We start from the raw sequence: 24,586 nt of genomic DNA, 5'->3' as shown, positions 1-24,586 counted from the left end.
CCAGGTCACGATCTCGCGGTCCGGGAGTTCGAGCCCCGCGTCGGGCTCTGGGCTGATGGCTCGGAGCCTGGAGCCTGTTTCCGATTCTGTGTCTCCCTCTCTCTCTGCCCCTCCCCCGTTCATGCTCTGTCTCTCTCTGTCCCAAAAATAAATAAACGTTGAAAAAAAAAAATTTTTAAAGTTCCTTTCCTTTCTACTGCCACTATCCACGGTGGTGGTGGCCAGGGCCACCGAGGGCTTTCTGGAGTGTCTTGCTGACAGCCACTGCTGGAATCATGCCCTACAAAGGGCGGTTTCCGAGACCCTCTGGGCCCTCCAGCACCCCAGTTCCCTTAGTGGATCCCAGAGGAATTTCAGGATCCCCTGCAGCCAGGGGGACCAGGGTCACTTAGCCAGTCATTTCCCCACCTCCGTGTTGCATTTTTGCCCCTCTGCTTGCTGGACACACTGTCTAGCCCACTGTGGGTCTCCTCCTAGGGATCCAAATAAGAAGGAGGGCCAAGAATGCAGTGCTTTTAGCTACTCCTCAGCCCTCTCACACGCCGCCCCCCTGCCCCTGGCTTTGGCCCAGAGGAGGAGATTGAAACCCTGTGTGTCCCTGGCCTCTGCCTTCCACTCCAGGCTCGTAACAAAACTCGGTGGCCTAGTCCACCAGGCCTGGCTCTTGGTATGTTAATGTGGGTTTACATTATTTGGAAAATCTTGTCTCTCTTGGCAGAGACTGGCTTTCAAGGCTATTCGCTTTTGCTTTACCCGCTGGAATATTTTTGGGGATGTGCAAAGCCAAGCAGCGATTCCCTCTTTCTCTTTGCATTCCCAATGCTCTCCAGGGCAAACAGACGCTTCTGGCGGAGGGGGGACTTGACACAAAAACGGAGGACACGAGGGAAAAGCCCGTTAATGTCTTTCAACAGATCCTCTTCCCAGTCCACACACTTCTGACCAGGCATGTTTAAGGGTCCTTCCAGCCCTGAAAGTCTGTGAATCTGTGGATTCTGTCCTTCTAACATTGTTGGGCATAGGAACTCCTATGAGCAGTATTTTGTAAAAAACAAAAGCCAAACAAAACAAAAACCTTGCGGTGCCTGGGTGACTCAGTCAGTTAAGAGTCCAACTTCAGCTCAGGTCATGATCTCGCAGTTGGTAAGTTCAAGCCCTGCGTTGGGCTCTGTGCTGACAGCTCAGAGCCTGGAGCCTGCTTCAGATTCTGTCTCCCTCTCTCTCTGCCCCTCCCCAGCTCACACTCTGTCTCTTTCTCTCTCAAAAAATGAATGAAAAAAGTAAAAAATAAAAGCCCTTTCCTTTAGATGACCTAGTTTTAGTTACTGCCCTTGTCTCCTCACCCCTCTAGTAAAGCTTCCTGGAAAAGGTGTTCCTACCACTTCAGAACCCACCATGGTCAACCAACAACCACTCTATTTCTTTTTTTCTTTTTAATTTTGTAATGTTTATTTATTTTTGAGAGAGAGAGCACAAGCAAGGGAAGGGCAGAGAGAGAGGGAGACACAGAATCCAAAGGAGTCTCCAGGCTCCGAGCTGTCAGCACAGAGCCCGACATGGAGCTCGAACTCACAAACCATGAGATCGTGACCTGAGCCGAAGCCAGACTGAGGTCCGACTGAGCCACCCAGGCGCCCACAACCACTCTATAAATGCAAGGCGTCCTCTAATTAGTTCCCGGAGTTGCTGTAACAGAAGACCACAAATGTGACAAAAGCAAACGTAAGAGAAATGTATCCTCTCACTGAGGCCAGAAAACCGAAATCCAGAGATCGGTGCCTCTCTCCTAATTTCTGGTGTTCATGGACACCTTCATCCAGTCTCTGCCTCAGTCTTTACATACCTTGCCCTCTGTGTCTCTGTGTCTCTGTGTCCCTGTGTCCCTCTCCTTTAATAAACACCAAGGATATCAGTCATTGGATTTACGACCCACCCTAAATCAAGGGCAATCTTTTTTAAAAATTTAATTATTTTTAAATTTACATCTAAGTTAGTTAGCATATAGAGCAATAATGATTTCAGGAGTAGATTCCAATGATTCATCCCCTGTGTATAACACCCAGTGCTCATCCCAACAAGTGCCCTCCTTAATGCCCCTTACCCATTTAGCCTGTCCCCCCACTCACAACCCCTCCAGGAACCCTCAGTTTGTTCTCTGTATTTAAGAGTCTCTTATGTTTTGTCCCCTTCATTGTTTTTATATTTTTGCTCCCCTTCCCTTATGTGCATCTGTTTTGTACCTTAAATTCCTCATATGAATGACGTCATATGATACTTGTCTTTCTCTGACTAATTTTGCCAAGCATAATACCCTCTAGGTCCATCCACGTTGTTGCAAATGGCAAGATTTCATTCTTTTTGATTGCCGAGTAATACTTCATTGTATATATATACCACATCTTCTTTATCCATTCATCTGTCGATGGACATTTGGGCTCTTTCCATACTTGGCTATTGTCGATAGGGCTGCTATAAACATTGGGGTGCATGTGCCCCTTTGAAACCACACACCTGTATCCCTTGGATAAATACCTAGTAGTAGAATTGCTGGGTCACAGGGCAGTTCTATTTTTAATTTTTTGAGGAACCTCCATACTGTTTTCCAGAGTGAAGGGCAATCTTATCTTGAGATCCTTAACTTAATTACAGCTGCAAAGACCCAATTTCCAAATAAAGTCATATTCACAAGTGTGGGGGGTTAAGACTTGACACATCTTTTTGGAGGACAGTATTCAAACTCGTGACATGCCCTTTTCAGTTCTCTACTTGACCTTTCTGCAACGTTTGACACTCGTGATCACTTTCTCTTGGAAACTAACTTTTTCTGGATGCCAGGCCTACCTCTCTACCTGGCCTTCTACAAGCTCCTCTACTGGGTCTCTTCCTTCCAGCCCTGAAAGGCTAATGTCCCCAACCTTCTGTCCTGTCCTTAGGTCTCTTCATCTTTCAGTCCCCCTCAGGCAATCACAATCATTCCCATGGTCCTCAACAAGACACAGTGGCGTCATCCTGGGATATATGAGGCCATGCTATTGCACATTTTAGGACTAGAAAAGGTCTTCAGCTTTACCTGATGGCAATAGCAAAGGACTGTTGTAGGGTCAGAAGAGTGGGAAAAGGAACACAATATTTTGAAATTTCTCTGGTCTTGGTGTTTGGATATATTGGATTGGAGAAGGAGATTAGAAAACTGAGGACCTTTGGGAAGTATGTGATGAGGAGGGTTTAGATTAGGATGCTACCAAGGGAGACAGCAAGGGCAGAAGAGAACTTGTTCGTGTTTTATGGGGCAACTAGTGGGCGCCACTTTACATATGCTTCAAGTCCCACAGCAACCTTGCAAGGAATATATTCTTACCTACATTTTCCAGATTATAAAGCTCAGGGAGGTTGGGGCACCTGGGTGGCTCAGTCAGTTAAGTGTCTGACTCTTGGTTTTGGCTCAGGTCATGATCTCACAGTTCATGGGTTTGAGCCCCATGTCAGGCTCCACACTGACAGCACGGAGTCTGCTTGGGATTCTCTCTCCCTCTCTCTCTGTCCCTCCCCTGCTCACTCTCTCTGTCTCTCTCTCAAAATAAATAAACTTAAAAAAAAAAAGCTCAGAGAGGTTAAGTGATTTACCCAGGGTCACACAGCAAGTTAATGGCCATGCTGGGGTATAAACCCATGTGTCTCTGAGTCTAGAAATTAAGTAGAAGGAATGAATCTGTGAAATAATTTAATATAAGACATGCTGGGACTTCATGATGGAACAAATATACTGGATGAAAAAGAACAAAGGACATGATGCCCTGAAGAAAAATGGGGGATTGGGAGAGTTAGTGTGAGGAGTAAGTAGCAGGAGGATAGTAAAAATATAGCTCCTGGGGCACCTGGGTGGTCAGTCAGTTGAGCCTCCAGCTTTGGCTCAGGTCAGGATCCCATGGTTCTTGAGTTGGAGCCCTACATCGGGCTTGCTGCTGTTAGCACAGAGCCCACTTCGGATCCTCTGTCCCCTCTCTCAGCCCCTCCCCTATTTGAGCTCTCTCTCTTTCAAAAATAAGTACATTAAATAAATAAATTAATTAATTAATTAATAATAAACATATGGCTTCCACCATATTGAGTCTGGGATGGTAGAGAGGCCATGTGGACAGATGGGAACCTTGGACCAGGGGTCAGGAAGGGAGATAGGAATTTGAGAAGCATCACTAAAAAGGGGGGAGTGGTCAACTGGTCAAGGAGATGGAGATGAGGGCAAAGGCTGTGACTGGTGACTTTCGGGTGCTGTACCTGCTTTATCTACAAGGTGCTCTGGCATTTAAAGTTCCCTTCCCCATTTCCTTCAGGAAGATAGTTGGCTTGATTTCTGATTTCTTCCTCTTAACTCCATTTCCCGAAGAAGGAAGGAGAACTGGGGAGGCCACCAGAAATAACGAAGGTCTCCAGAAAAGCTCTTGTTGGCAGGCAGCCAGGTGAGCCTGGGTAGAAGCTGCCGGGGACCTGGCTGCAGGGCAGAGCACTGATGCTACTCTCAGATGCCCTGTAGCAGGGGTGCGGGCTTGGTAGCAGGGGTGGGGGAGCTGACCTAGGAGCACCAAGCAGTGGCTCTGCGGTAGGGTGGTTTGTGCTCAAGATCCATTTGTCTGATGAGTCAGAGCTTTATCAAGTATGGGTGGTAATTAAGCTGGCATTTGGGATTGCAGCCTTTTTATTTTTATTTTTTCTACTGAGATCCAGGAGAGACCAGGATGGAAAGACAGCAGAGCTTCTATGAACCAAACTCTCGTTTTTCCCTTTTGCAATGAATGGTTTGCCCCCAGACTGCTATTACAACCACAACCACAATTACAACCACATTTCTTTCTTTTTAAACATTTTTTAATGTTTATTTATTATTTTGAGCAGGGTAGGGGCAGAGAGAGAGGGAGACACAGAATGCGAAGCAGACTCCAGGCTCTGAGCTGTCAGAACAGAGCCCAAAGCGGGACTCAAACCCACGACCGCGAGACCATGACCTGAACCAAAGTCGGATGCTCAACTGACTGAGCCACCCAGGGGCCCCCAGATTTCTTTCTTGTTTCGCACTGTAAAGTAGACCCAGGAGGACATGAGAACACAGTAGGGCTCACCCTGGGTTCACCATATCAGGGCATCCATCAGCCTTTCCTTCACCTCCTTCCAAACACAAGGCTCTTGCACAGGTAACTCCCTTTACCAGGAAGGCCCCTCCCCTCCTTATCCTTTCTGGCTTGGTGGGTGAAATGTCACTTCTTCAGCTCTATCCTTGTCCAGCACTTATTCTCTCTCATACCTCTCTATTGTAGAATCCCAACTGTTTACATTGATGTGTGGGATTATCTGATGAACGTTTCTAGATTTCACCTCTAGGAATTGCTCATTCCTCAAGGTTCTTCCTCGGGCCTCCAGGGAGGAGGTTAAAAAGCCTCCACACTTATTTGCAGTATTTTTTTTTTAAGTAGTCTCTATGCCCAATGTGGGGCTCCCAACTCACGACCTGGAGATCAAGAGTTGCACGCTCCACGACTGAACCATCCAGGAGCCCCTTACTTGCCGTATTTTAAGTGCATGTGGAAATGTTTATTTGAGATGGGGAGAATCCAGATTTTCATCAGATTCAAGATTAAAGATTCCTTCCTGTGCAAAATCCTCAACAGCAAACAGCTCTCATTCTTGGAGTCACCTAAATCCTTTGCCCATTTGACTTTCTATGCCCTCCTCTCTACTACTGAGACCCAGCCCGGCAGAATATCTGTTGATTTTGTCTTCCTATCACCTTTCTGTCTACTCGAGGTAATATAAACGCTCTTTTTCCTTTTTCTCTTAAAAAAAATGGCACACAAGCACACAATGGGGCTTCCAATGAAATGGCCCCACTAGGGTGAACACGTGACCTGGACTAGGCAATAGGAGTGTCCCATTTTCCTAGTTCTCACACTTGGTTGAGTGGAAGTGGGAAAGTCTGTGAACACAGAACCAAAATCAGAGGCCTTTTCCCGTTTTGAAACGGATGTTGTGGGGCCAAGGTCTTATCAGGTGACAGGACGGAAATGCTGGCTAAACCTAGAGCTGTCGTCTGTGAGGACAATGCAAGTTCATACACCTGCTGGTGGCCATCTTTGCTACCACATGGGCGGACATCCCTTGAACATGAAGTTGAGGAAGAGCGAAGTTAAGGAAAGCCATGAAGAGAGGGAGGGGCATGAGGAAGAGAAAAAGGGAGAGTGTGTGCTAATCGCAGAGTTTGAGCCCTTGGATCCAGTCATGACTTAAAACCTTAGCCAGCCCTGAACTTTTTACTTAATAGGCCAATACATTCCCCTTTTTTGCTCAAATCAGTTGGAGTTGAAGTTCTGTCACTGACAATCAAAAAATTCTTGCAGATTGTCTCAGTCAGCTCAGGCTTCTGTAATAAAATACCATAGACTGACTGGCTCAAACAATGGACTGTGATTTCTTCCAGTTCTGGAAGCTAGAAGTCTAAGATCAAAGTGCTGCATCCCTGAATGAACCACTGTAGCCAGGGAGATGGGATACAGTGATTGGTTAAAGCCAACTGGGGCCCATCCCTGGAGCTGGGAGGTGGGGTCAGTCCTTTGTAAACCACAAGGTTACAACAAGTTCAGGATGTTATCAGGAGAGTTAACAGAACCGTTATTAAACAAATAGAAGTTATTTTCTTGCACAACAAGAAGTCTGGAGGATGGTGTTGGTTCAGCAAGTCAGTGATAGCTTCAGGGACCCATGCTCTTTCTGTCTTTCTGCCCCACCAACCTCAGTGCATTGATTAGCATTCTCATACTTGTCACCTCATGATGCCAGGAGAGTGGCTGCAGCTCCAGACAAGGTATCTGCATTCAAGGCAGGGAGAAAGGAGGAAGAGCCCAATGGTCTGAAGCTCATCTGTTTCCTTCAATCAGGAAGGAAAACTTTTCCCATCAGACATCTGCTTAGGTCCTCTTGGCCAAAACCGGATCACATGTGCACCCTTAGCTGCAAGGGAGGCTGGGAAAGCAGGAGACTGTTTTGTCCAATGGTGTTGGACTAATCATGATCCATCACATGGAGATTCTGTTGGTGAGGAAGAAGAGGGCATGACTATTGGGCGGGGGGTGTCACCGATAATGTTAGGCAGAGTCCTTTAAATACATTGAAACCGGGGTGCCTGGGTGGCTCAGTCAGTTAAGCATCCTGCTTCAGCTCAGGTCATGATCTCATGGTTCATGAGTTTGAGCCCCTCATCAGGTGAGCTCGATCCCCACTTTGACACGCTGACAGTGTGGAGCCTGCATGGGGATTCTCTCTCTCCTTTTCTCTCTCCCCCTTGCTCATTCTCTCTTTCTCTTGCTCTCTCTCTCTTTCTCTCTGTCTCTCAAAAATAAATAAATAAACTTTATGGGGCGCCTGGGTGGCTTAGTCGGTTAAGCATCTGACTTCAGTTCAGTTCATGATGTTGAGGTTCACAAGTTCAAGCCTCACATCAGGCTCTGTGCTGACAGCATGGAACTTGCTTTGGATCCTCTGCCCTCCCCAACCTCCCCACCCCCACATTCTGTCCCTCCCCTGCTTGTGCTCTTCCTCTCTCTCAAAAGTAAATAAACATTAATAAATAAACAAACTTTTTAAAAAAGTTTAAAAGATAAATACACTCAAACTTTCTCTACATATTTGTTCAAGTTTTTTCCACCTTTCTGAAACTTGTTCTTCTCCATCTTTGCTTATCACAGTCCTATCTGCCCTCCAAAATCTTTTCAAATGCCCCAAACCCCCAGTGAGATGTGAAGACTTCTTCAGCCTCCTCCATCACCTTCTACTTTTATTCGGGGACTTAATTCTGTCTTGTGGATGGTCACGTGCATGAGGCAGTATTCCACTGTGGTACAGCTTTATGGTTATGGCTTGGATCAGCCGCTGAACCTCTCCAGGGCTTTAATTTTCTCATCTATAAAATGGGAGTAATGATAGAACCTACCTCACAGAGTTGCTGTGAGGATTTAGTAGGATAATTTATTTATGGTAAATATTTAGCCTAGTGCGTATCCCATACCCAGCACTTGATAGCTATTAGCCATTATTATTATTACTGTCCTGTTCTCCTCATCACCTCCCCTAGTCTCCACCTCCCTCAGCTTTGCATACTCTGCCACTTTTCTTAAAATTGAGATATAATTCACATACCATAAGAGTTACCCTTTTAAAGTGTACAATGCAGTGGTTTTTAGTAGATTCACAAGGTTGTGCAATTGCCACTGCTGTCTAATTCTAGAGCATTTCTATCATCCTCTCCCCAAAGATGGCAACCACTATCTATTTTCCGTCTCTATGGATTTGCCAATTCTCGGACGTTTCATATGAATGGAATCATACAACATGTGGTCTTTCGTGACTGGACTCTTTTGTGTAGCAGACTGTTTCCAAGTTGACCCACGATGTAGCATGTGTCATTTCTTTTTCATTCTTTCTGTGGCCTAATATTATTCCACTGCATGGATTTGCCACATTTTGTTCATCCAGTAATCAGTTAATTGACATTTGGGTTGCTTTTACCTTTTGGCTATTACGAAGAATGCTGCTAGGAACATTTGTGTACAGGTTTTTGTGTGGATGTATGTTTTTATTTCTTTTGAGTGTACATCCAGCAGCAGAATTGATGGGTCATGTGCTAACTCTGTGTTTAACCTTTTAAAAAAAATTGTTTAATGTTTTTATTTATTTTGAGAGAGAGAGACAGAACGTGAACAGAGGAGGGGCAGAGAGAGAGGGAGACACAGAATGTGCAACAGGCTCCAGGCTCTGAGCTGTCAGCACAGAGCCCGACACGGGGCTCAAACTTGTGAACCACAAGATCATGACCTGGGCTGAGGTCAGACGCTCAACTGACTGAGCCACCCAGGTGCCCCCCCACCTTTTTTTAATGTTTATTTATTTTTGAGAGAGGGAGAGAGAGACAGAGTGCGAGCAGGGGAGGGGCAGAGAGAAAGGGAGACACAGAATCTGAAGCAGGCTCCAGGCTCAGAGCTGTCAGCACAGAGCCCGACGCGGGGCTCGAACCGACCAACGGTGAGATCATAACCTGAGCTGAAGACGGAAGCTTAACCTTTTGAAGAACCGCCACACTGCTTTCCACAGTGGCTGCACCTGTTACATCCCCGAGAGTAGTGTTTGAGGGTTCTGATTTCTCCGCATCCTCGCCAGAACTTGTTAGTGCCCGTCTTCCTCTGCCCCCATGACTGCACGCGGTAGGTGTTCAACTCGTTGAACTGAAGCTCTCTGGGGCTCTCGCTCCTCCACAGTTCTGTGAGGCTGGCACAGGAGCGTTAACCGCGACACCATGGATTTAGGGAGAACTGCTATTTCTGCTTTCACTCTGCTGACTTTGTATCAGGCCCAGTGCTGGACCCTGGTCTCCATGTTGTCATGGAGCCCAGAGTCTATGGAGGCACAGATAAGTCAACAGACTAGGGAATTGCAATGTAGTGAGTATAATCCTGGAGGGTCACCCAGGGCACGGTGGAGAGATGACAGCAGTTCTCCCATCTAGGAGGGAGGAGGCTATTCAAGGAGGGCTTCCTGAAAGAGGCACCACCTGACCTTTGTCAGGAGTTACGTGGGCAAAAAAGGGGGGAATAATGTTCCCAGGCAAAGACATTGGTACAACAAAAGGCGTGATGATAGGAAACACCTGGACTGTGCTGTGGAGGAGGCGGGAGGAGAATAAAGTGGAGTTTCAGTGGCGAGGGAAGAAATAGAGAGCTCGGAGTGTGAGAAGTCTAGCTTCCACACAGGAGAAATGGGAAAGATGGGAGGTCTGCCTCAGTCTCCTCATCTGTAAAATGGGGAGAATGGTATTATCTACCTTGTAGGGATCTTGTATGGGTTTAATGAGCTGAACAAAACGTTTGTACAGCATGTGAAACCATCCCTGACACACATTCAATAAGTGTTGGCCATGACTGCTGCTTTCTGCCAGGAACTTGGTGAGACATCTTTGTATGTTCCTGTCAGGGCCTCAGAGAGGAGTGAATGGGCAGGGAAGAGGGTTGAGGTGGCAGGTGTTCCCCAGTAAAGACATAATGCTTCTTTTGTCACCATGAGGGGGGAGGGGGGAGGCAGAGGGACAGTAGCCATTTTCCAGAAAAGGAAGATGGATCTGTCAGACAAAACAATAGGTGCCCACTTCTAGGAAGGTGTGATTAAGTTATCAATCAGCCATTATGTTGGGACCTACTGTGTGCAAGACGATGTGTAAAAATTGCTGGGATGTATAGAAATATACCTCCCTGACCGCAAGTTTACAATTAAGTTGGAGAGACAAGGCAATAATTCAAGTAGATAACCATCCAAGTCACATGTCAGAGCAAGATTAATCACTTAAGTGGCCATAGCTAGGAAGTTTTATCAGAGTCCAGAGAATGATTCACTCACTGGAGACTAGTGAGGGCTGGGAAGGCTGTACAGAGAAGCAGGAAACTGAGCTGAAACAGAAGGGTGGGTAGGATTCAAGTAGGCACAGGGGATGAAAGGTCAAATCAGATGGAGGAAACCCCACAGGGCAGGAGCAGAGGGTGTTTTGTTTTGTTTTTTAATGTTTATTTTTGAAAGAGAGAGAGAGAGAGAGAGTGAGAGACAGAGTGCAGGTTGGGGAGGGGCAGAGAGAGAGGGAGACACAGAATCTGAAGCAGGCTTCAGCCTCCGAGCTGTCAGTACAGAGCCCAACACAGGACTTGAACTCACAGACCATGAGATCTTGACCTGAGCTGAAGTCAGATGCTTAACCAACTGAGCCACCCAGGCGCCCCTGGGGCAGAGCTTTTAAGTTATTTGCAATCAACCAGAGAAGAATAGAGTCTGGAGCATCCCGTGGAGGTTTATGGAGAACAGGACAGGAAAAAGTGAGATAATTAACCACTAACATTTATGAAGTGCTAGGCCTAATGTTAAGTGTTTTTTATGTTAGGAGAAAGAAAAATCACTGTTTTAAAATTATGCTGCAAAACAGGACTTGCTGCTCCAGGGCAAGGGTGAGATGTATAGATGCCTCCAGGAACCGGACAAAATAAATGTGACTCTGAGCCAAGTGTTAGATGGGAAGGAGTGGTGGGGCTGTGACAAACTAGGGAGCATTTGCTTCCTCTGAAAGGAAGCCATCACTCCCCGGCCCCAGTGAGCTGTGGTCTTCAGTGACCACAGTGATCTTAAATCCAATGGACCCTTTCATGCCTCATTGACCTGACCTCCTAGGCAGCTTTGCTCCAGCTGACTCCTCCTCCTTAAACTACTCTGTTCTTGCTTTGATGATGCCATACTTCCTCGGTGTTCCTACTACCCCTGTGACTCTTCCTTTACAGATTTGTTCACTGGCCTGTCTGTTCCTCCTCAGTTCAGCCTCTGCATGGGAATTTCCCAGGACTCAGGCCAAGCCTCTTCCTTTTTTTTTTTTTAATGTTTATTTATTTTTGAGAGAGCGTGAGCAGGGGAGGGGCAGAGAGAGAGGGAGACACAGAATCTGAAGCAGGCTCCAAGCTCCGAGCTGTCAGCACAGAGCCTGATGTGGGGTTGGAAACCAAGAACTGTGAGATCATGACCTGAGTGAAAGTCTGACGCTCAACTGACTGAGCTACTCAGGCGCCCCGAGGCCTAAGCCTCTTCTTATCTGACTCTGCACTTACTCTCCCCTTAGGCCATCTCATCCATCTGTGGGCCAGTGGCCCTTGACTTTGTATTCCCAGCCTGGCTCTTCTGAAATCAATGGGATACTTGAGCGGCTCACATATGAACAAACCCCATACGGGACTTAGGATGTCCTCCCATAAATTTGCACCCCTTTCGGGTCCCCCGTTTCCATAAACGGAAGCCCTATCCCCCCCAGTTATACATTCCATCAACTCATTCTCCACCCTCCACATCCAGCTCATCCCAGGCCCCATGGCTTCTTCTTCACAAATGTGTCTCGCATGTGTCCACCTCTCTCCGTCTCCATGGCCACCACCCAATGCAGGCCGCTGCTTGCCAGAGTTACTACTGTAGACTGGCCCTTTGCTTTTATTCTCTACCCGCTCCTAATCCACTCTCTACACAGAACGCAGGATGATGACTTTCAGATACAAACTTAAGCATATCATTCACATGCTTAAAGCCTTTTGATGGTTTCTCTTATATTTGGTATAAAATCCAGAATCACTGGGCACCTGGCTGACTCAGTTGGTGGAGCAGGCGACTCTTCATCTTGGGGTTGCGAGTTCAAACCCCACCTTGGGCATGGAGCTATAAACAAACAAACAAAATAAATAAAAATAAAAATAAAATCATTGGTATGGTTCACAATACCCTGTATGAGCTGGGCCCAGGGCTAGGCTGTGAAATCAAATGTCTAGAGGGTACAGGCAAGTGACTTATATAAATGAAACTAGCAGAGTCAAGGAAACAATAAGGAACAGTGGGGACTGTGGCAAACTGTAGCATGCATGCCTGTGAAAGGGGATGGTCTCTCTCGAATCCAGCAGATTGTTGGCCTGGGAGAAGGCAGGCCCCATCGCCAGACCTTCTGATATTTTAAGAGAAGCTAGGTCATTCAGATTTTTAAGTAAATCTAGGAATTTAAAAGTTGGCAACTAACTCGCAAACTTTTTTATCTTAACAAAACAAAACCCAAAAATTCACATCTATAGGTCAGATGCAGCATCTTAGGCAGCCAAACATAGACTTCTGCTCTAAAGATCATGGACGGAAAACTCTTCTTCGAAAAATGACTGGGGCACCTGGGCAGCTCAGTTGGTTGAGCATCCGACTTTGCCTCAGGTCCTGGTCTCACAGTTCTTGAGTTTGAGCCCCACGTTGGGCTCACTGCTGTCAGCCTGTCAGTGCAGAGCCCACTTCGGATCCTCTGCGCCCCCCTCTCTGCTCCTCCCCTTTTTGCGAGTTCCCAAAAATAAAATAAATATTTAAAAAAGGAAAAAAAAAGAAAAGGTACTGACAGTTTACTGTGAGAAGCACTTAGTGCGGTTAGGAGGCGGGGTTTGCAAAGACCAAGTGTCTCTTCTTCCCCTGTCAGCAATGAGATAGGTTGACACACAGAGACTTAAATACATTGCTCTGCATAATAGAGTAAAAGGGTATATCTTCTTTGGCAGGAACAATTTCGCATTTTACCTTGGATTGTGGGTTTTCTTTGAGCAGGCTAGGGAAGAAGAGATTGGAGGCCTTAAAGCAAGGAGGAAGAAGGAGACGGGGAAAGGGTCCAGGTCCAGTGTCCATGGCTCAGAAACAGGGCAACAGTCCCAGCCCGTGAGGAGGGGGCAGAAGTGACTCCCTGTGACCTGGTGTCACAGACAGACTGCAGGAATCCTGAGACCTGCTGGCCACCTCAGTCCTTGGATTCTGGGCCCTCCCCTCCTTCCCTGCTTTGACAGTCTCTGAGTCCCGCTGTCCCAGGCTTGGGCTAGCCCTGGCTGCCTCAGGGTGAAGCCACCTGCAGAGAGCCAGGCAGGGGAGGGTCTGAGCCAGCGGTGGCTGGTGATACACAACCACTGGCAGAAATGTTTGAGGAGGCACCGGCCTGCCCACAACCCCCGCCCCCCCCCCCCCCCCCAGGACAGAGATGTTAAGTTCAGGTGAAGGTGAACCTGGGAATCCCTCAGGGTGCATATGTGACATTTCCTTTAATCACCCCAACAGCCCACCGCCCAGGTGTTGTTCTCCCCATTTTACAGATAAGGAAATGGGCCCAAGGGAGGAAGTCACTTGTCAAGGCCACCGCCTACTAAGTGCTAGCAAGTCGTGGGATTTACCTGCACGGCCCTTGTGGGGAGAAAGGGAGGCGCAGTATTTCTGAAGAGACAGAGCCTGAAAGGGGGCCATAGAAGTAGAAATGGCAGGGGGATGAAAACCTGGTTTGCTTTGGCCAATTTGTGAGTCAGTCTACAGCCTTTGGGCCTTCTCTGGAGCCTCCTGGACCAGTCTGTTTATGATGGGCTGGACTAGAAGACCAGTGCCGGCCTCCCAACCGCATGATTCCATGATGTTTCATGTGGATGATGTATGTGCTTGAGCTTTTGTGCTGGGGGTCCTGTGAGAGAGGCTGAGAAGCAAAAGTGAATAATCCCCGCCTGGGCAGCTCACTCACTGGAGGAGGCAAATGCACTAAAGAGCCCTTCAGCAAGGTGGTAACTGAGGGGGAGTGGGGTGCTTATGCAGACTCTGGGAATCCAGAAGGGAAAGCAATTAAACCTCAGGAGGGGAGGCCCTTGTCCTTCCAGATGAGAACACATCAGAGATGAGACGTGGGGGGTACATTAGTTTCCTGATGCTGCTATACATAACAAAGTACCACAAAGTGGGTGGCTTAAAACAACAGAATTTGTGAAATGGGAAGTCAGGGGGTGGGCAGGACCAGAGAGGTGGTCTCTCTGAAGATGCTAGAGAAGGGTCTGTCACAGGACTGTCTCCCAGCTGCTAGTTGCCTCAGGCATTCCTTGGCTTCTAGATGGATGACTGTAAACAGCCATCTTCCATGGCATTCTCCCCATGTCTTCACATGATCTTCCCTGAGTGTGTGTCTGTTCATGTCCAAATTCCCTTTTTTCATAAGGACACCAATCATATTGGATTAGGACCCACACTGATTGGATTAGGACCCTCATCTGGATTTGGGTAAATCCGTAAGACCCTATTTCCAAATAAGGTCACATTCTGAGGTATTGGGAGGTAACACTTCAGCGTGTCTCCTTTTGGGGGATGCAGTTCATCTCAGAGGGCAAGCAAGAATTGCACCTGGGAGAGGAGAAGGGGTTCTTCAGCTCAGGGGTGTACAAGCCAGAGAGATGTGAGACCCAGGGTGCAGTTATTGGAGGTCGGTGGAGATGAGACTCGGGCCAATTTGAGGAAAAGCATATGATTTGAGAAGAGATAATACAGTATGTGGACTTCAGAATCAAGCATATTTGAATTTGAATCTTGGCACTGCCACTAACTCTGTGACCTTGGGCAAGTCATTTAGCCTAAGTCACAACTGACCCGTCTCTAAAATGGGCATAAAGTTCTCCCTCCCACAAAAGGCTTGTGGGGGGATTAAATGAGTTATTAAGTAAACATAGTATTTAGCATAGCACTTGGCAGAAGAATGACCTTAAAGAGAAACAGAAGCTACTCTTTTTCTTTTTCTTTTAACAAAGGATGTTGCCTTTCTGTGTCACCTGAGACCACCACTACCCATCACTAATGGAGGAGATAGCTTAGCAGATAATTAAGTGAATGGCTTCTTTATTCCACCCCTGACCTTCTAGAAGGTTCTTCCCTTGGTTATCCTTTGAGAGTTAGACATGAGGCTGGGGTACTCACAGTAGGTTGCCCATCGCTGTTCAACAGGAATCCCGCCTCAAAGAGGAATTCCCTCCCCTTCCCCATCGCCATGACCACCACCCCCATTTCCACAATCTCAAAATTTAGGTATAATTAGTAAGTCATCACTAATTGTAAAATTACGTTTAGCCTGGCCTCGCCAAACCTCTTCCAAGATGGGATGCTGCCTTGCTTTCTCTGACCTCTTCACCTGAAGCTACTGGATCAGTTTGGCTCTTGCACATCATAAGCCAGGAGGGAGGAGGAGGTTTTGGAGGCTTTGTGGTTTTCCATCCGAACGTTCAAGGCCGTGGAGGAGGGAGGCAGGTGGGCAGAGACAAGTAAACTCATTGAATAGCAAGGAGAAATAGCCTAGCTAAAATAATGGTTTTTTTCTTAGTAATAAGGCATTAAGAACCTGCCTTATTGAGGTTGAGTATAATATTATTGCTAACAATAAAAAAGAACCCAATTTTATTTATTTTTATTTATTTATTATTTTTTTTAAATGAAATTTATTGACAAATTGGTTTCCATACAACACCCAGTGCTCATCCCAAAAGGTGCCCTCCTCAATACCCATCACCCACCCTCTCCTCCCTCCCACCCCCCATCAACCCTCAGTTTGTTCTCAGTTTTTAACAGTCTCTTATGCTTTGGCTCTCTCCCATTCTAACCTCTTTTTTTTTTTTTTTTCCTTCCCCTCCCCCATGGGTTCCTGTTAAGTTTCTCAGGATCCACATAAGAGTGAAACCATATGGTATCTGTCTTTCTCTGTATGGCTTATTTCACTTAGCATCACACTCTCCAGTTCCATCCACGTTGCTACAAAAGGCCATATTTCATTTTTTCTCATTGCCACGTAATATTCCATTGTGTATATAAACCACAATTTCTTTATCCATTCCTCAGTTGATGGACATTTAGGCTCTTTCCATAATTTGGCTATTGTTGAGAGTGCTGCTATGAACATTGGGGTACAAGTGGCCCTATGCATCAGTACTCCTGTATCCCTTGGATAGAACCCAATTTTAAAAATGGGCAAAGGGCTTGAACAGACATTTCTCTAAAAAAGATATACAAATAGTCAATAAGCACATGAAAAGATGTTCAACATCATTTATCAATAGGGAGGTGCAATTCAAAACCACAGTAAGACCACTTTATACTCATTAGGATAGCTATTAGTTAAGAGAGAGAAGAGGGAGAAAGAAAGAAGAAAGAAAGAAAGAAAGAAAGAAAGAAAGAAAGAAAGAAAGAACTATTGTTGGCAAGGATGTAGAGAAATTGGAACCCTTGAGCATTGCCAGAAGGAACGTAAAATGGCACAGCCACTGTGGAAAAAGTATGGCAGTTCCTCAAAAAGTTAAACATAGAATTGCCATATGATTCAGCAATTTCACTTTTGGCTGTAAACACACAAAAAAATCGAAAGCAGGATCTCAAACAGATGTTTGTACACCCATGTTCATAGCAGCATTATTCACAATAGCCAAAAGGTAGAAACAGGCTAAATGCCCATTGACAGATGAATGGATAAATGAAAGGTGGTAAATATATACAATGAAATGTTATTCAACTTTGAAAAGGAACTATTTTGATACATGCTATAAACTGGATGAACCTTCAAGGCATTATAGTAATTGAAATAAGCCAGACACAAAAGGACAAACATTGTATAATTCTACTTATATGAAGTACATAGAGTAGTCAAAATCATAGACAGAAAATAGAATGGTGGTTGCCAGGAACTGTGGGGAAGGAGAATGGGGAGTTGGTGTTTGATGGGTATAGAGTTTCAGTATGGGAAGACCAAAAAATTTTGGAGGTGAGTAGTGGTGATAGTTGCGCAATAATGTGAATTATTTAATGTCACTGAATTTTACACTTGAATGTGGTTAATATACAGAAAATATGTATGTATTATATATTTTTTGTGTTAAAATACACATAATTAAAACGTACCATCTTGACTTTTTTTTTTTTTGAGAGAGAGAGAGAGAGAGAGAGAAAGAGAGAGAGAGAGAGAATGAGCAGGGGATAGGGGCAGAGGGAGGTGGAGAGAGAATCTTAAGCAGGCTCCATGCCCAGTGCAGAGCTAAACGCGGGGCTCGATCTCATGACTGTGACATCATGACCTGAGCTGAAATCAAAAGTTGGACACTTAACAACTGAGCCATGCAGGCACCCCTATTTTGTTTCTTATTGTGGTAAAATATACATAACAACTGAACTGTACATGCAAAAGCAGTCAAGATGAGGGGCACCTGGGTGACTCAGTCGGTTAAGCATCCGACTCTTGATTTCAGCTCAGGTCATGATCTCCAGGTGTTGGGATCAAGCCCCACATTGGGCTTCTGCACTGTCAGTAAGGAGACTCCTTGGGATCCTCCCCCTCCATCTCTCTCTGCCTCTGCCCTAATCACTTGCATGCTCTCTCTCTCTCTCTCTCTCTCTCTCTCTCTCTCTCTCTCAAAATAAATAAATAAACATTAAAATAAATAAATGGGGTGCCTGGTGGCTCAGTTGGTTAAGTGTTTAGTTCTTGGTTTCCACTCAGGTCACGATCTCACGGTTAGGGAGTTTGAGCCCCGCTTTGGGCTCTGTGCTGACAGTGCAGAGCTTGCTTGGGATTCTCTCCCTCCCTCTCTCTCTGCCCCTCTCCTGCTTGCTCACTCTCTCTCTAATTAATTAATTAATTAAAAAAATTTTTTTAAAAAGGGGATGCCGGGGTGGCTCAGTCAATTGATCGTCCAACTCTCGGTTTCAGTTCAGGTCACAATCTCACAGTTTTGTGGGTTCTAGCCCCACGTCAGGCTCTGCGCCGGCAGCATGGAGCCTGCTTGGGATTTTCTCCTCCCCTCCCCTCTCCTCTCCACCCCTCCCCCACTTGCACTGTCTCTGTCTCTCTCAAAATAAGTAAATAAACTTTTAAAAAATTTATTAAAAAAATTAAAAATCAAATAAAACTGATAATACAGGAAATAAAAATATCATTGCTAGTCCCTTTATTTGGTATTCTTGTCAGTATTTCTTTAGTGAGTATGAATTTGCAGAAGGGTTTCCCTGCAGTCACTTAGTCACTTGCAATTTTGGCTTGCGTCATCTGTGAGATCCTAAGTCCCCTTGCTGCAGAATCCTTCCACCACAGGGGATTTTAGGGACTTAATCCTCACAGTTGGAGAGGAAATATCTTCTGGGGAGTAGAGGAGGGGGCAGTGTAGAGGGCACTCACCCGGTTTGGGGAGATGGCGTGACGGGGCCCGATGAGAGAGATGGTATTTGTTAGGTATGGAAAGGGGAAAAAGAGCAAAGAGATCAGTTTTGTCTTCTTCACCCACTTCCGGTACTCTCTCTGTACCTCACCGTGGCCCCCACAGTTCTCTGAAGTTTGGGCTGTTCGTAGCCCCAGCTCGAATGAGGAGGAAAGGAAAATCCCACTCATTCCTCAGACCAGCCACAAGCCCTACTCTCAGCCCACCTTTCCCACTAACCATGTCACGAAGAGGGTCCTGCCAGTGCCACCACCCCCTCTTCCTGCACATGCTTGTTCTTACCCGGTGTCACCTGCGGGTTTGGGCTGGGGAAGGATGTGTTGGCGAAGGTTCCCCCATTATAATCTCCCTGCCCCCCTCCTCTCTGTGTGCCCATGTTCCTCCAACTCTTCTCCAACTCTCCCCCATCCTCTCCCTTCCCTTCTGTTTACATTTCCACCCACTCACTTTCTGTTTCAACCTACTTTGCTTCAATATCAGTTTTCAGTAGGGGTCGAGAGCTGAAGGAAGGGGTGTCCCCTCTCCAGGGCTTGCTGGGCCTTCCTCAGCCCGCCTACCTCAGTGAGCTGTAGACTGGGTCACTTGCATTTCCTGGGAGAGGCCACCTCACCTATTTCTCCTCCCAGATTCCTTTTTGGAGGGGGCGGGAGGGGTAGACCCCGCAGGAAGCCTTTCACAGGCAAACCAGATGCAGGAAAACCTCCTTTTCTGGAATTGGTCGGTAGGAGCTGCCTCAAGGCTCCCCTAAGAATCTTTTTTCTTTTGTTGGATGTGAATCTGAAATACCTTGGGAGTTTACCTGTGGCAGCTAGAGCCCCCACTGTCAGCGAGTAAGGACAACTGTCAGCTTCTCGGCTCCCCCTGGTACCCAGGTGGAGTGGAACGCAAGCCCGAAGACACTACGGCTAATGGCGATGACAAAAAGAGCTGCCCACGACCCGAAGTTTGCTAGGCAGCCTATACCTGCTGCAACTGTGCAGTGAAAAACACCCAGCAAGAAGAGGCTGTGCCGCGGCACCCGCTTTAAAGATGCGTCTGGACAAGCTGGGAGCTCGCAATGTGTTGCCACCATCTCATCCACATCTGCCCAGCAGTTTGCCCCGGACTCCTGGTTCCCAGCTCCTCTCAGAGAAGAAGCTGAGAAGCAGCAGGCTTGGCTGCCGCCCAGCGGCCCGTCTGTAATCTTCCTGCTCAACACCACATCTTGGCAGCAGCAGGAGGCAGGCTCAGGCTGCCCCAGAAGCCAGCCTTGAGACTGGTGACTCAGCGGGGGAGGTGGCGGGTGGGACTTGGGGCCCCGGGGGCCAGGACCGATGACAACTGAGCAGAAGACAGGAAGATGAGTCCTGAGCCCAAGCTGAGCAGCAATCTAATGAATTCACAGCAATTCCGTTTGTGTGGCTGAATCCTCCCTGTGGGTTTAGAGGATCCCTCCCTGTGGGTTTAGATCCCCTGCTTCCTGCTTTCTAAAATGCAGCCTGACCAAGGTCTAGATGCGGCAGCCAAGTGACCCCTCTTTTCCTTTGCTGCCACCCACCCCCACCCCCAAACCCAAGCAATTATACAGGAACATCCAAAGAGATGTGGGTGGAGATTTTCCTTTATTCGTTTTTTATTTTGGAGAGGAAGGGCTGGAGCAAAAAGATTATGCCAACACACCAGGCATCAGAATGACCTTTGCACATGCAGGACTCTGATGGGCACTCACTCCAGATCAGGTGATTAACAAATGTGCCTCATGACAACAACGTCCGCACAGCTGCAAAAGCCCCCTTGCTCTTCCCCATTTTTCTTAATTTTAAAGACTTCTGCCCATACCCACCTAAGGTAGCCTTGTCATTCTCAATAACTGGCTCTCCTACTCCTGTGGGCTCAGAGCCCCACCCCACCCCACCCCACCCCGCCCCAAAATAAACATGCATCCCCTAGAGATACAGGCAAATCGACACAGGATGCTGGAACGCAGAGAGATGGCATGCTTCGTTTCATCACCCGCCAGCTTGGGAGAAGGGCTGCCCTCCATCGCACCAGGGAGAGATGGGAAGGAGCGTTGAGGCCACATCACTTTCCAACCTCCCCAGGGCCCCGCTGCTCACACCCTGGCCTTCCCAGGTTTTAAATAAAGCAGCAATTGAGAAAAAGACACTGGGGAGCCAAGAGATATAGGGCTCAACTGAACATCTGAATGAAAATTTTCTTCTTGTTCAGTTTCTGTTCAACCCAAAGGTCTCTTCCTCCTCTCCCAAGGGGATGTCTGATGCTTGAAGCCCCCAAAATCTGGCTGCCAGCCTCCCCGGCAATTTGTGGACCCCGTGGAATGTTTTTAGTTGCAACAACCCCTCACCACCCAGCCTCCCCGCATTCTCCCAGAGGGGTCTTGGGTTCTTCTCAGCGTCTCTCCCCATCATGGTCCACCGTGCTGTCCCGACTTGGAGGTGCCCAGGGTTGTAGGGGAAGCGTCAGGTGCCCTTGCTTTCTGTCCTCTCCTCATCAGCTGTGTGGACATTGCTGACAGCTCGAAGCCGCCCCTGGGCAGCCGGCTTCACCGATAGGACCAAGCGTTTGCGGAATGTCTCACAGAGCACGATGTACACAAAGGGATTGAGGCAGCTGTTGGCATAGCCCAAGCTGATGGCTGCGTTGTACAGGTACACAAAGGTGAGTGTCGGGCGGCTGATGTACAACTGGGTCAGCTGCAGCACATAGTAGGGGGCCCAGCACACAAAGAAGACCAGGCAGATGGCGATGGCTGTACGAGTCACCCTCTTTGTCCGCAGCCGGATGCTGCGCTGAGAGGCGGGAGCTACGGAGGACATCATGCGCTGCAGGATCCTCACATACGCAGCTGTGATGACCACAAAGGGCAGGGCGAAGGCCAGGAAGAACTGGTACAGGGTGAACCAGTACAGGTCAGTGTCTGGGTTGGGCAGGCGGATGCCACAGCCCACCGTGCCCCCTGGGAAGGGGATAAGCCTAGCGTAGAGCCACACGGGCGTGATGCTGATGAAGGAGAGGGCCCACAGGAGGCAGATCACCAGGGTGGCCACAGAAGGCTTCCGGAACTTGGTGGAGGAGATAGGGTGGACGGTGGCCAGGTAGCGATCAATGGCCATGGCGGTCAGGATGTAGGTGCTGGTGAACTGACTGTTGGCGTCCATGGCCGTGATGAGTGTGCACATGGTCTCTCCAAAGTGCCAGACTCCATTGCCCATGAGCTGGTGGATCATGAAGGGCATGCCCAGGAGAAAGAGGAGGTCCACCACCGAGAGGTTGATGATGAAGATGTCGGGCACGTTGCTGCACCAGTGCAGTTTGGACTTCTTCACCACCGCGAAGATGACTGTGGAGTTCCCGATGATGCCCAGGAGGCAGATGGTGCCAAACACTGAAGGCATGATGATGTTGATGTAGGAGACACTCCCTCTGCGAGGAGGTGACCCTGGGGACAAAAGGAGCGAGCTGTGACCATTTATCATGGACTCCTCTCTAAGGGCTAATGTCCTACTGGGTGCTTAGCCTCCAGCAATCATGTGCTTGCTTACGTCTTTATCTTCTTTCCGTTTCACTCAGGGCTCGCCATTCATCTGGAATCCTTTCCGACTGTTCTCCCTCCCCACACCGTTGCTAATCCTGTCCCCTTGCCCTCCTCCACCGGTTCCCTGGCTAATTCTACCAGATTCTCCCTCACCACCTGTTAGTTGAAGGACCTGGTCCTTTGCTTCCTGCATTGTCTCAGAAGGCACAGATTCAAGAACCACAGTTGTCTGTAGAGAATTATTCTGTGGGCCCCTAGGCTTTACCAGGAAACCTCATCAAAATAGCCAGAAGGACATGAAAGTGTGTGTGTGTGTGTGTGTGTGTGTGTGTGTGCGTGCGCGCGCGCGCGCATGCGGGCGAGCAAGAGTATGCATGGGCGCATGCATGTGTTTTCCTATTTGCAGCCCTGATCATCTCATTTTAGAAATCACTGGTTGGAAGCTGTGTGCTGATTCCTAGGCATATCTGTGGGCTACTCTCCTGTGGAGAGAGGTTTTTTGCACATCAGGCCCGCAGCCCTCTCTTCTCTTGGGTTCCTATCAGGGACTTCCTTGGTCTGTATCTTCTGAGCCTGGGCTTCCCAAGTGAGCAGAGACCAAAGCTGTGTGTTGCAGCCTAAGCCGCTTGAGATTTTTCTCCACCAAGCCTTTCCTCTTTTTTCCTTCCTCGGAGCTAGAATTTCAGGGCATCTCAGCTCTAGAAATGTCAGGAAGCTTCATTCAGGAAGTTAATCCTCTCGTGGCTCTGTGAGTTATCCCTTCCCATGGCCTTTCCCAGGGGTCAGTAAGGATGTTTCAGATCCCACTACCACAGTTTCAGTAAAAAGACAGGGGGACCGGCAAATGAGTGAGCCTACCCGGCTGTCTCCTCACATACTGTCCTCTGTCTTCTCTTGTTTGCTTTTCCAGCCTGGAATTTTTATCTGCAAAGCATTTGGAACTCACGGGTGAATCTCCTCCTGTCTCCCTCAGGGCTGGCCCCCATCCCCTGCCACTTCCCAATGTGCCTTTTCGCTCTTCTCATTCTCCTCCTCCCCGGCCCCCTTCTGCCGCTGCCTGCCCCGCCCCCTTCTCCCCTTCCCCTCCGGGCAAAGCAGACTGCAGGTCTGATCCTCTAGAACTGTAATAAAGTTTCCTGAGCAGTTCCTGAGCGCAGAGGTGAAACCTTCCCACTCCCCACCCCCAGCGCAGAGGAGGGAGGACTCCCCTCCAACACTACTCACCGGCCAAGGTGAGGTTATCGGGGCCGTCCGAGGTGTTGCTGGCATTAGGGCCGGTGGGCAGCAGCGAGGCTTCTAGGTCCATCCTGCCGCTGCCCGTCGCCTGCTCGCCCGTCCACCCACGCAGGCTGCGGCAGCGCCGCCCGCCCGTCCCAGAGCACGAGCCCTGCAGTCCGGAAGGGGGTCTTGCTGGCGGTCTGGCAGCTTCTGCCGCCTCCTAGCCCCGCTTCTCTCCCCACTCCCTCCTTCCCCGGCTCCCACTGACATCACCTAGACACATTAACATTCGGAGGCAGATGCACGTTAACCTCTTCAGTCCCGAGCAGCAGCTCCCGCATCCGACTGCCTGCGGAGCCCCCGGAGCCTGGGGGAGCTGGTGGGGGCGCGGGGGCGAGCTCAGGCAAAGCCATCGGGGAGGGGGCTTCCTTCCCACGTCACTGGGGGCTGTGCTCCTGTGCTCCCAGGAGCTTGCCTCCTGGGAGGATCCAGGTGCCTGCAAAGACAAACGGGCTGCCTCCCTCAGGAAAAGTGAATGAGCCTGGCCTAGTCCCTAACCCCAGATATGGGTGGCTGGGCCATGTGGCAGGGGCTAGGGGTGACTTCACAGCGCTCGGAGATGGAAGGCTCAGACCACAGCATGCCTGTCCCCCAGGCCACCCTCAGCTGCTCTCCGGTACCCTAACCATCTCACCGGCTGGACCTCCAGCATCCGCCAGAAGCAGATTCGTTGGCCTCTGAGCTGTTGACCAGCACTCAGAGGTGCCTGGGGTCACTCTATGATGCTGCTGATGGCCAGGGTCTTAGGGACCAGAAGGGGACACTACCCTCTGCACAGAATTGAGGACCAAACGTACAGAGATTTTTCTTTTTCTTTCTTTTTTTTTTTTAAGTCTATGTATTTATTTTGAGAGAGAGAGAGAGGTGGGGAAGGGCAGAGAGAAAGAGGGAGAGAGAGAATCCCAAGCAGGCTCCACGCTGTCAGTTCAGAGCCGGACGAAGGACTCCATCTCATGAACTGTGAGATCATGACCTGAGCTGAGATCAAGAGTCAGGTGGTTAACCGACTGAGCCACTCAGGGGCCCCGAGATTTGATTCTTGAGACAAATTTCAGAGCGTAGCACCCCCGTCCCTGAAGTTGTCAACTAGGAACCTTAGAGGGCAAAGCATTGAAGGAATTCTGGGCAGAGGTGTCCTGCTGCCAGCCTCCAGTGCCCC

General features: G+C 48.4%; 1 protein-coding gene across 1 annotated transcript; it reads right to left on the bottom strand.

Moving 5' to 3' along the window:
- Positions 1 to 21,073: 21,073 nt before the first annotated feature.
- Positions 21,074 to 23,606, bottom strand: MCHR1 (melanin concentrating hormone receptor 1). Its single transcript, XM_047868043.1, has 2 exons — positions 23,374 to 23,606; positions 21,074 to 22,053 (listed from the first exon to the last, which is right to left on the bottom strand). The coding sequence occupies exons 1-2, from the start codon at positions 23,453 to 23,455 to the stop codon at positions 21,074 to 21,076; spliced, it is 1,062 nt and encodes a 353-aa protein (XP_047723999.1). The 5' UTR covers positions 23,456 to 23,606.
- Between the last annotated feature and the right edge of the window lie 980 nt (positions 23,607 to 24,586).

This window comes from Prionailurus viverrinus, chromosome B4 (genome assembly GCF_022837055.1).
Source record: "Prionailurus viverrinus isolate Anna chromosome B4, UM_Priviv_1.0, whole genome shotgun sequence".
Taxonomy (NCBI): Eukaryota; Metazoa; Chordata; class Mammalia; order Carnivora; family Felidae; genus Prionailurus; species Prionailurus viverrinus.
Note: the sequence above shows the minus strand (reverse complement) of the source record. Positions and strands in the feature narration are given on the sequence as shown.

Excerpts from the sequence above, each read along its gene's own strand:
- MCHR1 (XM_047868043.1), bottom strand. The coding sequence starts at position 23,455 with ATGGACCTAGAAGCCTCGCTGCTGCCCACCGGCCCTAATGCCAGCAAC. Across the intron at positions 22,054-23,373 it reads CGATAACCTCACCTTGGCCG|GGTCACCTCCTCGCAGAGGG; the intron begins GTGAGTAGTGTT and ends TTTTGTCCCCAG.